The sequence below is a fragment of the Lutra lutra genome, chromosome 16 (genome assembly GCF_902655055.1).
Source record: "Lutra lutra chromosome 16, mLutLut1.2, whole genome shotgun sequence".
NCBI lineage: Eukaryota > Metazoa > Chordata > Mammalia > Carnivora > Mustelidae > Lutra > Lutra lutra.
Genome location: NC_062293.1, coordinates 50,659,276 through 50,674,627, shown reverse-complemented (window position 1 = coordinate 50,674,627; position 15,352 = coordinate 50,659,276). Strand labels below are relative to the sequence as shown.

General features: G+C 42.0%; 1 protein-coding gene across 1 annotated transcript in view; it reads left to right on the top strand.

Moving 5' to 3' along the window:
- The window catches only part of LOC125087326 (serine/threonine-protein kinase ULK2-like), a 55,174-nt gene that overhangs the window by 8,010 nt on the left and 31,812 nt on the right, over nt 1–15,352 (top strand). Inside the window, 6 exon segments of the mRNA XM_047707527.1 lie at nt 1,327–1,374; nt 1,708–1,725; nt 1,728–1,795; nt 7,463–7,634; nt 8,321–8,334; nt 8,388–8,418. Coding sequence (XP_047563483.1) covers nt 1,327–1,374; nt 1,708–1,725; nt 1,728–1,795; nt 7,463–7,634; nt 8,321–8,334; nt 8,388–8,418 — 351 coding nt within the window.

Sequence of the window (15,352 nt, the reverse complement as noted above, 5' to 3'; positions counted from 1 at the left end):
TATTAAGTATTTGTATATTTTCCCTGCTGTAGCAATCGATTTGGGATGTGGTTTCAGAGCATTTGCATTCAATGTATTCAATACATTCAATGCATTCTGTTTTATCCCTATGATATTCAGTGTAAAAATTATCATTAAAGGGGCGCCTGAGTGGCTCAGTGGGTTAAAGCCTCTGCCTTCAGCTCAGGTCATGATCTCAGGGCCCTGGGATCGAGTCCCACGTTGGGCTCTCTGCTCAGCAGGAAGCCTGCTTCCTCCTCTGTCTCTGCCTGCCTCTCTGCCTACTTGTGGTCTCTGTCAAATAAATAAATAAATAAATAAAAATCTTTTAAAAAATTAGCATTAAAAATCTTATAGGTCAAACTAGAATGTATGTATATGTATAGTAATTTTTGTTCCAAAAATGATCTCTGGTAGAAAATATATTTTTCTTCAAAACCCTCCACATGTCTATTCCTTAGCAAGTCTTGTAACTGATATTTACACTGAGTGGCTTTTGGCGATTTATTTCAGTAAGACCCCCAGGGCCCTTCAGAGTAGAAGATATGCTAGACTGACCCTGAGTTAAGCTTTTCCTGATCTCGTACCTCCTCATTTAAACCCCATGCTGGTGTCACACCGCCCTCCTTGCCTGCTCTGTGAGATTTACTAGCATACAGGTCTGGGACAGGAGATTCGCTTTATGGGTTTTTAAAGAATTAATGAAATACTTTAAACACACAGGAAGCTAAAGTAAAATAATGAACGGCCATGACCTCACTGACTTATTTACCTTTAATTAGCAGGCTTATCATGTAGGTTTTATCCTTGGTAGACAGCCAAAGAAATTAAATCAGACTTACAGATTAAAAAAAAAAAAACAAAACAAAACGTGAAACGAGCTGTAGGAATATCTCTTCTGGGATAGAAGGATGGGATTTATTATATAAATCAGCTGCCTGGATTGCCTCTAGGACAGTTAACCCCAGCCATGCTTCCGTATACACTTCAGGGAGCCTGCTCACAGCCCCCTGCCCCCTCGCAGGAGGACAGCACAGGTCCCTGAACATGCTTGCTTGCGTGGAGCCTGCCGCGTTGGTAACGCGTGTTTGCAAAACTCACAATTATTACTTTAAATTTTTCGTGGATTAAGATTTATTTATAATCTGATAATTTTTATAGACGATTTATAAAAATCGTAGGCTTCTACAGTGGAAGGAGATGGAGGCTACATAAAGAAGTTAATAATAATTATTTATGATCTCGGCACTGTTAAAAAATCAACAAGATTAACCCGTCTGCTACTCAACCTGAGCTTAAGGGTTGCATTCTCCTTTTTCATTACAGAAGCATTTTTTAGCCATCCTTTTCTTGAACAAGTTCCAGTGAAAAAATGTGAGTACCCTTTTTTTTTTGCATTTTTACTTGAAGAGTGAAGGCAGACTTAAGGAAAAATTAGTATTTTGTGTCACAAATTAATTTTTGATTGTGCTACTCAAGATTTCATTGAGCTTTATTTATTGAATTCCAGTCATTTTTTCCCCCAAGTCCCAGTTGAAATAGTTGTAGTAATTGCTGCAGGTTTAGTTTTACCCACAAGGACTGTAATAAGTAGGTAAATGAATCTGGCCAGCACAGCGATGTCGTCGTTTCGACAGGTTTTCTCTTAGACGAGCTGTGTAAGTCTCTGCAGCGCACATCTCTCCTCACCTGTGTTTCTCCCCCCAGCCTGCCCAGTTCCAGTGCCGTGTATGCTGGCTCCATCTCTGGGAGCTCCTGTGGCAGCTCTCCATCCTGTCGCTTTGCCTCTCCACCAGTAAGTTTTGGTTTTATTAACTATAATTTCAGAGTGAGGCTATTGCCTCTGTCCCTAAGGGAGCCTGGGATACATTGTGGATTCCCTTCTGACATGCAGCGTTTACTAGAACTTACATTCTGACTTGCCCATTCCAGTGCTACTGCTGGGCTTTGGGCAGAGAACATTATTGTTGAGTCAAGTGGACCTAGATTTGCACTCTGCCCTCTGTAGCTCTGTAAGCTTCAGCCAGAAATGTCATCCCCTGGGCCATTTTCCTCTCAACAGCGAGTATAGTACTCGCGACTTTTCATGCCCCGTGGGTTGGAAAGGATGACAGCTGCAGAGTACCCATCAGAGGCAGGGAGGTAGTAACTTCATTTTCTCCAACTATCATCGCATCAGTCTGGATATTTATTGCACATAGAATTTCCAGTGGTGGTGAGTGACCTTGGAGCCACATTCCCTGCACTTCAGTTCCCTGAATGCCGGTTCCCAGCCCTTCAGGACTTGCTCCACCCCAGCCGCCTCCCTCCTCTGGGCTTCCCAGGCCGTTTTCTCTGTGGCTCTCTTGCCTCCAGCCTAAGTGCTGCTTCTAGATCCTGAGAGTTTCTGCTCTGTGCTGCCAGGGTTTCACTCTGCCCTCTTCCGACTCCTCCCCCACTCCTTGCTGTGGGCTGTGACCTTGAGGCTTTCCCATCAGCTGAAGTTCCAAGGGCTCTTGTGTAGCTCTGGTGACTGTTTTCCAGATTAGCCTGGCAGATGTGAATTTCTTGAATTCTGCCGGTGGAGGGTGAGGCAGTCATAAGAGGAAGTGTTTGTGTAATTAGTGGGTTCACCTCAGAGGTTTAAGAACATGGGACTTGGAGCTTCTGCACCCTTTACTTGCGGCATTAACCAGGACAAATGACGTAATCTCTTTGAGCCTGTTTCTCATAGGGAAAGCTGTAATTGACCTATTTCATAGGTTCTTTTAAGCGTAAATGAGCAAAAGCACTTTACTATAATGTCTGGTACACAATACTCAGTAAGTGGCAACTGCTGTTACTGTTGTTTTCAAGGAAAACCTAACAGCCTCTGGCTAAGGCAGATGCTGAAGCAGCCGATCGCAAACAGACGAGTCTGAAAACCGGCAAGAAAACCCTTTTTGCCTAACCCTCCAGACTTAAACCTAGTAGAAAAAGAAGATGGGCTAATAAGACATTATATTCCCCTAAATTTTTTTTAAAAAGCTAAGAGGGGAAAAAAAGTGTTGTGGATTTCCTGCTTCAGTCTGGAATATTAGAAAACACTGGATTTGGAGTGACTGGCGAGAAACACGGAGGAAGTGTACTGGCATGGAAAGACAGTTGGCTTTATTTGGGGCCAGGCCCATCTGGCTTCAGCACTGGCCAGGCCACTGGCTCATGCTTCACCTGGAGCAGCTCCAGCGCTGAGCCGGGGCCACCTCCTCTGTAAGGCAGGCTTCTTGAACAGCAGCCTTGGGCGCGCTTGTTAAATTGTAGCTATTATTATGAAGTCTATATTTGATGCGGTGTGAGACGTGAAAAGCGAAGTTGATGCTTGAGAAAGGAACCACAGGGAAGAATCTAATTATGAGAAAGATGTGGGAGAGAGCAAGAAGAGAGGAGCCTGTTTGTAGGATGACCAAGGAATGAGAAAGAGGGGGTCCGGTAGGAGGTTCATTGAATTGGAGATTGCTTTGACTGGAGAGAGCCAGTTGGGGTTTTCTGTTGGGTGGGGCAGCATTGAAGGGGAGAGCGCTTGGAGCTTGGCTCAGGCTGCTGGCCAAGAGATGGAGTGCTAAGAGAGGTGAGGACATGCCAGGGAGAGAGAGGAAGCATATTTAGATGCTAGAAACTTTGGTGGGAAAACCATTTTTAGATGGCTTTTATTAAAAGCTAATGGTTGGGCACCTGGGTGGCTCAGTCCATAAAGCATCTAACTCTTGATCTCAACCCAGGGCTTGGTCTCAGGGTCGTGAGTTCAAGATCCATGTGGGGCTCCACACTGTGCATGGAGCTGACTTAAAAAAAAAAAAAAGGGCAGCTTGAAATGAAAATAAAAAGAGAAAAAGGAAAGCTGAGGAGTAAAAGGAAATCCAGAATGTTTCTGTATAATTTCCAGATAGTGAGAAAGGGGATGGTTTAATAGGCCTTGCTTTTAATGTTAACTGCCAAAAAAAAAGATGATTTTATGTATGCCTCCCCTTCCTTCCTACGGCTGGAGTAGACTCGTGTGGAGGGTTGATACTCACAGGCATGCACATACAACATTCTCTTTTTACATTTTCACACAAATACCCAGCTGCTACTTGATTCCAGAGAAATCTTGAAAGGAAAAAAAAAAATCCAAATCAGTCTTTTAGTTATGATAGTGGCTATAGGTTAAATGCTGTTTAGATCATGTTTCTTGGTTTCATAACATTTATTAAACACCTAGCTTGTGTAAGGTTCTGGTTGATACTAATGAATGAAACGACCAGGTCCCTTACATTAAGGAGCTTTTAATTTAGTTGTGTGGGGACGAGGTAGATAAAGCAACCACTATTGGAAGCTTATGTGTGTGTCTCATTATTGCCTGTGGGAACATGAATGGGGAGCGTGAAATCAGACCAAGAACTCGGGAAGGCTGCTCAGGGGAGGGCATTGAGCTGACTTTTGAAGAAAGACCTAGCAAGGTGAATTAGTAAAAGAATGGTATTATAGGCAGAAGAATTCCCATTCATGGAGTCCCGGAAGCATGATGCCCTGAAGGAACCCTGGAGCCCCTCCGGGCCCACTTAAATTTGTTACAATTAAGTGAAATTTAACATTTTGTTCCTTAGTCAGGCTAGCCACATTTCAAGTGTTCAGCCGTCTGTGGCTAGTAGGTCGCCAGCACACCAGGCGCTCAGATGTAGACCGTCTCCATCATTGCTGGAAGTTCTGAGGACAAGGCTCCTCGGAGCAGTCCAGGCTGGGGGACGCAGAGCACTGGTGACCAGCGGAGGGGCAGGTGCGGCTAGAGAGGCAGGGGGCTGCTGTCTCCTGACGGGATTCGGCTGTGGGAGCCCTCCGAGTGCTTTTAGGAGGAGGTGTGCTGTGAGCCGCCGCAGGGTGGAAGCCGGGGCTTGAGAGCAGTAGAGAGTAGAGTGGTCTCTCCATTAGAGCACGGAGAACCCCGCATACTGTTGCACCTTTCTTGTTTGTTTTTTCTTTTTCTGAGAATGAGGGCCTGAGCTACAGGGAAGGTGGGGGCCAGGTAAGAGAAAGGTAGAGTTCACCAGGCTTGGAGCTGCTTGAACAGGAGACCAAATGGATGGATGATGGCGAAGTCACTCCGGCAGGGAGTGCGGGGAGCAACGCTTTTGGAGCAGAAAGGTGGGGAGTTAGTCCAGTGCTCACTGGAGAGATCTAGGCCACAGAAGTGAGGGGGTACTTGGAGGGTGAGAGTGGTCGCTGCGGTGCGTCTAAAACTGTGAGGAGTGCGGGCCGTGATGAGCACTGGGTGTTCCACGTAACCAGTGAGTCACTGCACACCGCATCAGACGCTAATTACGTACGGTGCAGCGGCTAACTGAACAGAATTTTTTAAAAATGTGAGGCGTAGAGGGTCCAGAGTGGCACCTTGGGGAACGCCATACTCCATCTCTCTCCTTTAAGGGACGAAAGAGAAGCAGGCACCCACAGAACAGACTAAGAAGCAGGAGGAGAAGCCAGTTCACTGAACGAAGGGATAGAGTGTTGAGTGGTCTGCAGCGCGGGCGAAGCATAGCGCGGGTACCACGACGTGGCCGGGGGGAGCCTGGCCAGCCTGGTGAAGACCGTGTGACTGCACAGGAGAAGGCAGAAAGCGGGTTATGGTGGGTTGAGCGATACATAGGAGGGGAGGAGCTCGAGTCAGTGAAGACTGATAATTTCGAGAAACATTGTTAAAAAGAAGTGAGAGAAGATGGTAATTAAGAGGACCGCAGGGATTTGAGGTGTGAGAAAATGGAATGTGTTTATGCACAGAGGGGAAGAAAACCAGAGGAGAGGGAAGAGGGTGAGACCCTCAAGGGCAGAGGGAGCTGGTCCAGGTCTCTGAGGAGGTGGCGGGGGGCACCGGACTTAGAGCGTGGGGTGGAGAGATGAGCAAGGAGAAGATCCCTTCCACTCAGATGCTGTGGCTGCAGACGGTTTGACGAAGGCTTGGAAGAGCTTGAGAAAGGGCCTGCCTAAACGACTGGAAAGGAATTGTGGAGTAGTTGCTTAGAATCACATCTCAGCTTGAGCGCTTTTTAGCTGTGTGATCTCAGGCAAATTTCCTAAATTTCTGAGCTGAGCTGTTTGTATCCATGTATGACGTGGGTTTCAGAACAGGACTGGGGTTAGGTAAGACATGGAAAGCACCCAGCGGTGTCTAGTCCATGGTAGATGATCGGTCATGGTAGTCTTTCCATTGTCCCTTCCCTTTATTACCTAGACACATACGGTCTCTTTAAAAAGTGATGAGGGGGGGCGCCTGAATTGGTCAGTGGGTTAAGCCCCTGCCTTCGGCTCAGGTCATGATCCCAGGTCCTGGGTTCAGGCCCTGCATCGGGCTTTCTGCTCAGCAGGGAGCCTGCGTCCTCCTCTCTCTCTGCCTGCCTCTCTGCTTACTTGTGATTTCTCTCTGTCAAATAAATAAATAAAATCTTTAAAAAAAAAAAGTGATGAGGAGATTGTATGTCATGTGTGTCGCACACACACAGACACACAGACACACACACACGATAGGAGATCTGATACAGATTTCATTGCACAGTGACATTCGAAGGAGCCCTAGCAGTGAATTGGGTGTTTAGGACATGGGTTTAAGATCAAAGGGCATTGTGTAGTATTTTTCCTTTTTTAAATAGAAACGAAGGTTAAACAAGGTCATAGAGGACTTAACACAATAAATTAGGAAGTTCATTGTTTCAGAAAACCATTGTGTAACCAAGACATTTAATTAGAGGTGTCACTTGAGTCCTTGAACTAGGCAAATGCCACAGGATATACAACTGCTTACATCTGTGTATTTGCTTATATACCTTTTATATGCTTTCCTTTCCTTCCTGTCCTTCTCCTGCAAACCCACTCCTCCCCCTAACAAAAGAAGAACAAAAGGAATGTACCCACAGCCTGTAAGGTTTTCCAGATCTTGTTTTCTGTGAGCATACATAAATCTCTAGGCTGGAACGTAGTTATCCTTATCGATTTATTTTTTTTGCATAACGTGGTCTCTTGCTTTCCTGTTTATAATGTTTTCTTCACTGGAGGTTTAAAACTTTTTAAAATGTGTGCAGGATGTTGTTAGTCGAAAGTCCCTGGACATAGTGTTTTAGTCATCAAGTGAATAGTTCTTGAGTACCTGCTTTGCTAGGCCAAGAGCCAAAACTGGGCATGTTGAGATGACGAGAACACACCTCAGAAATGTCAGGAGAGGGAGACATGTACGTGATAAGTGGTATGATATATTTTTTAGGAACAGTTTTGGAAAACGTTTTAGAAATCTTTATATGAAGACACTTTAAACTGTGCTTTTCTAAGGGAAAGATTTTCCAAAGAGATTTCTTTTTCCAAAATTTTAAGATGGAATTAACTTTATGCCCACTTTTATGAAGACAGTATTCCTTAGTCTAATGGCTATTCTGACGTGCATTTTATTACTAGGCCAGTTTTAATTTTATGTTGTTAATTTTAGTCCCTTCCAGATATGCAGCATATTCAGGAAGAAAACTTATCCTCCCCACCATTGGGTCCTCCCAACTATCTACAAGTGTCCAAAGATTCTGCCAGTACTAGTAGCAAGAACTCTTCTTGTGACACGGATGACTTTGTTTTGGTTCCACACAACATCTCGTCAGACCACTCATGTGAGAATCTTTTCTACTTGTACACATTATATTTCTTAATTTACTAGACTAGCATTTACTTTTAACCTTTATATCATGCTCTCTCGTGCAGGGCACCTTTTCAAAGGGGCACTTTATTTAGTTGTGTGAATTCCCAGAACTATATACCTACCATTCTAAAATCTGCTCAGTCATCTTCCATGAAGCAGTAAATTTGGATTCTGAAGGTAGATGAGAAGTTTGCAGGAAATGATCTCAAATTCTGTTTGTATCCACACAGAAAGAAATAGAAAAGTCAGCAGAATTAAAGGAAGACCTCTGTTGCAAAAACCACCTTAAGAGTCAAGGGAATTTAAAACCAGTCTGGATGCCCTTCAGAAGAGACTGGCATGAGGTCAGGAATGAGTTTCACAAATATATGGGAAGAATTTTTATAAAGGAAGCAGAATCCAAGTTGACTAAATACGGTCAGGGCTCTGAGGAGCAGTAAAGGGCACCAGAAAACCTACAAAAAAGAAGTTGACAAAACCATCAAGAAAGAAGGAACTGTGGTTTGGTGGTAAAGGAACGGGATCAGAAAAACGAGAAATTGGGTTCCTTCGATAATTGAATAGTATCAAGTTGATCATGTGCAGGTTGGAGAAGTTCGTGTCCAGAGGTCTGTGTAGTTGTTTGTCAGATACTGATGGCACAGCTGCTACTGTTAGGCATCATGCCAGGTGTGAAGGCTGTCATCCCCAGAGCATGAGCTTTGGGGATGTATCCCCTGGGGAGGGGGGAGCCAGGGACAAGGCTGCAGGAGAAGGTGGGGCGGTTCACCATCGGTGCTCCGATAGCTGGGAGTTCCCTGTAAAAATCCAACATACGGTGGTTTTCTTCTATTTTAAAAAAGGAATTAAGACTTTAAAAATTATGCAGTATTTCAAGCAGGAAATAATACAGCAGATACACAAATCCACCCCATTCTAATTTTATTTATGTCAGTGTTTAGCCATGTTTTTTTAGATGTCTTTTCTTAAGGATAAAAAATGCTGTATAGGTACAGCTAAAGTCCTTTTCCTTGTTCCACTCTTGCCAGAGGTTAATTCTTACTGTAGATTTTGTTTTGTATACTTCTGCATATCCTATATCTATAAATGACGTACCGTGTTCTTGTGTTTTTACAGTTTTAAGTAAATGGTATAAGGAACGTTCCTATAGCTTAGTTTTTTATTCATGTTTTTGTTACATACCTAGGTACATATCTAGATACATATGCAGTTTATTTTAATATCTGAAATTTATAGTATAACTGTATTTTGTAATACAACTAAACCACATGTTTTTCCATTTTTTGCTGAGGTTGACCTGGATAATATCTATCTTTTCACTGTTCAAAGTATATTGTAACAGATGTCCTTGTATCAGAGTTTCTTCCACATGGATGCTCTAGAAATTTTCAACTTCGGATCTATAAAATATTGGTACAGACAAGTTGTAGGCAATCAGTAGTTTGTGCCATGCTGCCCCAATGGAATAATGGTGACTTATAAAGATTTTTTTTTTTTCATCTTTAACTTTACCTGGAATTCACTTTTGTAGATGGAATAAGGTAGGGATCTTAGTATTGAATATTCTGTCCTTTCTCTGTTGATAGACAATTCCAGATTTGTCCTGTTAGGTTTATATAAAGAATTGGGTTTGTTTTAAGGTGTTCTATTCTGTTGGTCTTTTTGTCTGTATTATAATCATTTTTAAATTTGTGTGTGTGTTTGTGTATGTGTGTGTGTGGTGTGTGTGTGGGGGGGGGGAAGGGGTGATGGTAGAGAGCATTTTAGTATTCTTTGGAATCACCCTGGCTACTCTTGACCACTTTTACCCCCATGTAGTCTAATTTCAGATTGACAAATCCTACAAAAAAACATTTGGGGATTTTGATGTGTATTTGGTTGATTTTATAAGACCTATACAGGAACAGTTAATGATCTTTACAATATTAAATTGCCAAATCAAGAATATGTGTATCTCACAAAATCATAGGGGGTCATAGGGGAAGAGAAGGAAAAATGAAATAAAAACATAGAGGGAGGCAAACCTGTACAAGTTCTAGCAGTTTTGGAGTGGAGTCTTTTGGGTTTTCCACATATAGTATCATATCATCTGCAAAGAGTGATAGTTTGACTTCTTCTTTGCCAATTTGGATGCCTTTAATTTCCTTTTGTTGTCTGATTGCTGAGGCTAGGAATTCTAGTACTATGTTGAATAGCAGTGGTGATAACGGACATCCCTGCCGTGTTCCTGACCTTAGCGGAAAAGCTTTCAGTTTTTCTCCATTGAGAATGATATTTGCAGTGGGTTTTTCATAGATGGCTTTGATAATATTGAGGTATGTGCCCTCTATCCCTACACTTTGAAGAGTTTTGATCAGGAAGGGATGCTGTACTTTGTCAAACGCTTTTTCAGCATCTATGGAGAGTATAATATGGTTCTTGTTCTTTCTTTTATTAATGTGTTGTATCACATTGATTGATTTGCGGATGTTGAACCAACCTTGCAGCCCTGGAATAAATCCCACTTGGTCGTGGTGAATAATCCTTTTAATGTACTGTTGAATCCTATTGGCTAGTATTTTGGCGAGAATTTTTGCATCTGTGTTCATCAAGGATATGGGTCTGTAGTTCTCTTTTTTGATGGGATCCTTGTCTGGTTTTGGGATCAAGGTGATGCTGGCCTCATAAAATGAGTTTGGAAGTTTTCCTTCTATTTCTATTTTTTGGAACAGTTTCAGGAGAATAGGAATTAGTTCTTCTTTAAATGTTTGGTAGAATTCCCCCGGGAAGCCGTCTGGCCCTGGGCTTTTGTTTGTTTGGAGATTTTTGATGACTGTTTCAATCTCCTTACTGGTTATGGGTCTGTTCAGGCTTTCTATTTCTTCCTGGTTCAGTTGTGGTAGTTAATATGTCTCTAGGAATGCATCCATTTCTTCCAGATTGTCAAATTTGTTGGCGTAGAGTTGCTCATAGTATGTTCTTATAATTGTCTGTATTTCTTTGGTGTTCGTTGTGATCTCTCCTCTTTCATTCATGATTTTATTTATTTGGGTCCTTTCTCTTTTCTTTTTGATAAGTCTGGCCAGGGGTTTATCAATCTTATTAATTCTTTCAAAGAACCAGCTCCTAGTTTCGTTGATTTGTTCTATTGTTTTTTTGGTTTCTATTTCATTGATTTCTGCTCTGATCTTTATGATTTCTCTTCTCCTGCTGGGTTTAGGGTTTCTTTCTTGTTCTTTCTCCAGCTCCTTTAGGTGTAGGGTTAGGTTGTGTACCTGAGACCTTTCTTGTTTCTTGAGAAAGGCTTGTACCGCTATATATTTTCCTCTCAGGACTGCCTTTGTTGTGTCCCACAGATTCTGAACTGTTGTGTTTTCATTATCATTTGTTTCCATAAATTTTTTCAATTCTTCTTTGATTTCCTGGTTGACCCATTCATTCTTTAGAAGGATGCTGTTTAGTCTCCATGTATTTGGGTTCTTTCCAAATTTCCTCTTGTGATTGAGTTCTAGCTTCAGAGCATTGTGGTCTGAAAATATGCAGGGAATGATCCCAATCTTTTGATACCGGTTGAGACTTGATTTAGGACCAAGAATGTGATCTATTCTGGAGAACGTTCCATGTGCACTAGAGAAGAATGTGTATTCTGTTGCTTTGGGATGAAATGTTCTGAATATATCTGTGATGTCCATCTGGTCCAGTGTGTCATTTAAGGCCTTGATTTCCTTGTTGATCTTTTGCTTGGATGATCTGTCCATTTCAGTGAGGGGAGTGTTAAAATCCCCTACTATGATTGTATTCTTGTCGATGTGTTTCTTTGATTTTGTTATTAATTGGTTTATATAGTTGGCTGCTCCCACGTTAGGGGCATAGATATTTAAAATTGTTAGATCTTCTTGTTGGACAGTTCCTTTGAGTATGATATAGTGTCCTTCCTCATCTCTTATTATAGTCTTTGGCTTAAAATCTAATTGATCTGATATAAGGATTGCCACTCCTGCTTTCTTCTGATGTCCATTAGCATGGTAAATTCTTTTCCACCCCCTCACTTTAAACCTGGAGGTGTCTTCGGGTTTAAGATGAGTTTCTTGTAGGCAACATATAGATGGGTTTTGTTTTTTGATCCATTCTGATACCCTGTGTCTTTTGATTGGGGCATTTAGCCCATTAACATTCAGGGTAAGTATTGAGAGATATGAATTTAGTGCCATTGTATTGCCTGTAAGGTGACTGTTATAATATATTGTCTCTGTTTCTTTCTGATCTACTACTTTTAGGGTCTCTCTTTGCTTAGAGGACCCCTTTCAATATTTCCTGTAGAGCTGGTTTGGTATTTGCAAATTCTTTCAGTTTTTGTTTGTCCTGGAAGCTTTTAATCTCTCCTTCTATTTTCAATGATAGCCTAGCTGGATATAGTATTCTTGGCTGCATGTTTTTCTCATTTAGTACTCTGAATATATCATGCCAGCTTTTTCTGGCCTGCCAGGTCTCTGTGGATAAGTCTGCTGCCAATCGAATATTTTTGCCATTGTACGTTACAGACTTCTTTTCCCGGGCTGCCTTCAGGATCTTTTCTTTGTCACTAAGACTTGTCAATTTTACTATTAGGTGACGGGGTGTGGACCTATTCTTATTGATTTTGAGGGGGGTTCTCTGAATCTCCTGGATTTTGATGCTTGTTTCCTTTGCCATATTGGGGAAATTTTCTCCAATAATTCTCTCCAATATACCTTCTGCTCCCCTCTCTGTTTCCTCTTCTTCTGGAATCCCAATTATTCTAATGTTGTTTTGTCTTATGGTGTCACTTATCTCTCGAATTCTCCCCTCGTGGTCCAGTAGCTGTTTGTCCCTCTTTTGCTCAGCTTCTTTATTCTCTGTCATTTGGTCTTCTATATCGCTAATTCTTTCTTCTGCCTCATTTATCCTAGCAGTGAGAGCCTCCATTTTTGATTGCACCTCATTAATAGCTTTTTTGATTTCAACTTGGTTAGATTTTAGTTCTTTTATTTCTCCAGAAAGGGCTTTTATATCTCCTGAGAGGTTTGCTTTAATATCTTCCATGCTTTTTTCAAGCCCGGCTAGAACCTTGAGAATCGTCATTCTGAACTCTATATCTGACATATTACCAATGTCTGTATTGATTAGGTCCCTAGCCTTTGGTACTGCCTCTTGTTCTTTTTTTTGTTGTGAATTTTTCCGCCTTGTCATTTTGTCCAGATAAGAGTTTATGAAGGAGCAAGTAAAATACTAAAAGGGTGGCAACAACCCCAGGAAAATATGCTTTAGCCAAATCAGAATGATCCCGAATTGTGAGGGGGGAGAAAGAGGATAAAAAGAGGTTCAGAAAGAAAGAAAAAAAAAATGAAAGAAGCTATTAAAAAAAAGAAAGCCGATAAAGAAAAAATATAAAAATTGGAAAATATATATATATATATATTAGATAAACTATTTAAAAAACGTTAAAAAAAGAAAACGGTAAAAGTTAAAAAAAATTTAGGAGAAGAAGAGGAAAAGAAAAAAAAATTGAAAAAGAAAAAAAAATTAAATTAACTGCAAGGCTAAAAAATCATGGGGAGAAAGCCATGAGATCCGTGCTTTGCTTTCTTCTCCTCTGGAATTCCGCCGCTCTCCTTGGTAGGTGAACTTGGTCCTGGCTGGGTTTCCCGTTGATCTTCTGGGGGAGGGGCCTGTTGTTGTGATTCTCAAGCGTCTTTGCCCCAGGCGGAGTTGCACCGCCCTTACCCGGGGCCGCGCTGAGTCATCCGCTCAGGTTCGCTTTCGGGAGCTTTTGTTCCCTGAGCGCTTTCCGTAGAGTCCGGAGGACGGGAATGAAGATGGCGGCCTCCCGGTCTCCAGCCCGGAGGAGCCAAGAGCCCGGGGCCCCACTCCTCAGTGCGCCCTCAGAGAACAGCGCCCAATTACTCCCGTCACCCTGGCCTCTGGCCGTGCTCCGAGCTGACCGAGCCTGCGACCGGTTCAAGGCAACCCCGAGCTGAGAGTCACTCCTCGGCTCTATCTCTGTAGCCGGCTTCCCCGTTCTAATACCGGTAAGCTCTGCGACACTGAGACACCCCCGATCCTTCTGCGACCCTGCGGGAGCTGAGGCCGCGCTGACCCCGCCTGGTCTTCACCCCAGTTAAGCCTCTGGAGCGATGTCCCTCAGCGGAACAGACTTTTAAAAGTCCCGATTTTGTGCTCCGTTGCTCCGCCGCTCACCGGGAGCCAGCCCCTCCCCCCGCGGTCTATCTTCCCATCGCTTTGGATTCACTTTTCCGCCAGTCCTACCTTGCAGAAAGTGGTTGATTTTCTGTTTCTGGAATTGCTGTTCTTCTTCTCTTCAATCTCCCGTTGGATTTGTAGGTGTTTGCAATCTTTAGATAAGCTATTTAGCTGATCTCCCGCTATCCGAAGTAGTCTCAGCCTGCTACTTCTCCGCCATCTTGACTTCTCTTCTCTCATTGTGGTTTTAATTTGCTATTCTCTCTAGTGGTTTTTGAGTGTCTTTTTTTTTTAATTTTTTTTTTTAAGATTTTATTTATTTATTTGACAGAGAGAGATCACAAGCAGGCAGAGAGGCAGGCAGAGAGAGAGGAGGAAGCAGGCTCCCTGCTGAGCAGAGAGCCCGATGCGGGGCTCGATCCCAGGACTCTGAGATCATGACCTGAGCCGAAGGCAGCGGCTTAACCCACTGAGCCACCCAGGCGCCCCTTGAGTGTCTTTTCATATACTTATTGGCCATTTGTCTATCATTTGTTGTTGAGTTGTAGGAGTTCTTTATATATATTGGATATTAACCCTTTACCAAATATATGATTTACAGATGTTTTCTCCCATCCCAAAGATATTCTTCCCACTCTGTTGATGTGTCCTTTGAGCATAGAAATTTTAGATTTGATGTAGTCTCATTTGTCTATTTTTTTTTTGTTCTGTTGTCTTGTGTTTTTCGTGTCATTTAAAGAAATCATTGCCTAATCCAGTGTCATGAATCGTTTCTCCTGTGTTTTCTTCTACAAGTTATATAATTTTGGGTCTTATATTTAGCTCTTTAATGCATTTTGAACTAATTTTTGTGTATTGTATAAGGTAAGGGTCCAGCTGCATTCTTTGCCTGTGGATACCTAGTTTTCACATTTTCTGAAGAGACTGTCTTTTGTGTCTCCATCCAGTGGTGTTGGCATTCTTGTTGAAGATCATTTGTCCATATATGCAAGGGTGTGTTTCTGGGCTGTCGATTCCATTCTGTTGGTCTCTGTGTCTGTCGTTATGCCAACCATATTGTTTTGATTACTGTAGATTTGAAATCGGGAAGTATGAAACCTCCCGTTTTGTTTTTCTTTTCCAAAATTGCTTTGACTATTCAGGGTCCCTGCAGATTACATATGAATTTCAGAATAGATTTTTTTATTTCTGCAAAACAATGCCATTGAGATTTTGGTAGGGATGGGATTGATCTGTATAGATCACTTTGGGTGCTATTGACATCTTTACAGTATTAAATCTTCTAGTCAATGAAGACAGGGTGTTATTTATAATTTTTCCAGCAATGTTTTGTAGTTTCCAATATACAAGACTTTCTCTTCCTTGGTTAGATTTATTCCTCTGTATTTTATTCTTTTTGATACTATTGTAAATAGTATCAAAAAAGTATTATAGTATTGTATTGTAAAATGTATTATAAATAGAGTATTATAAAAATTGTAAAAAATAGTA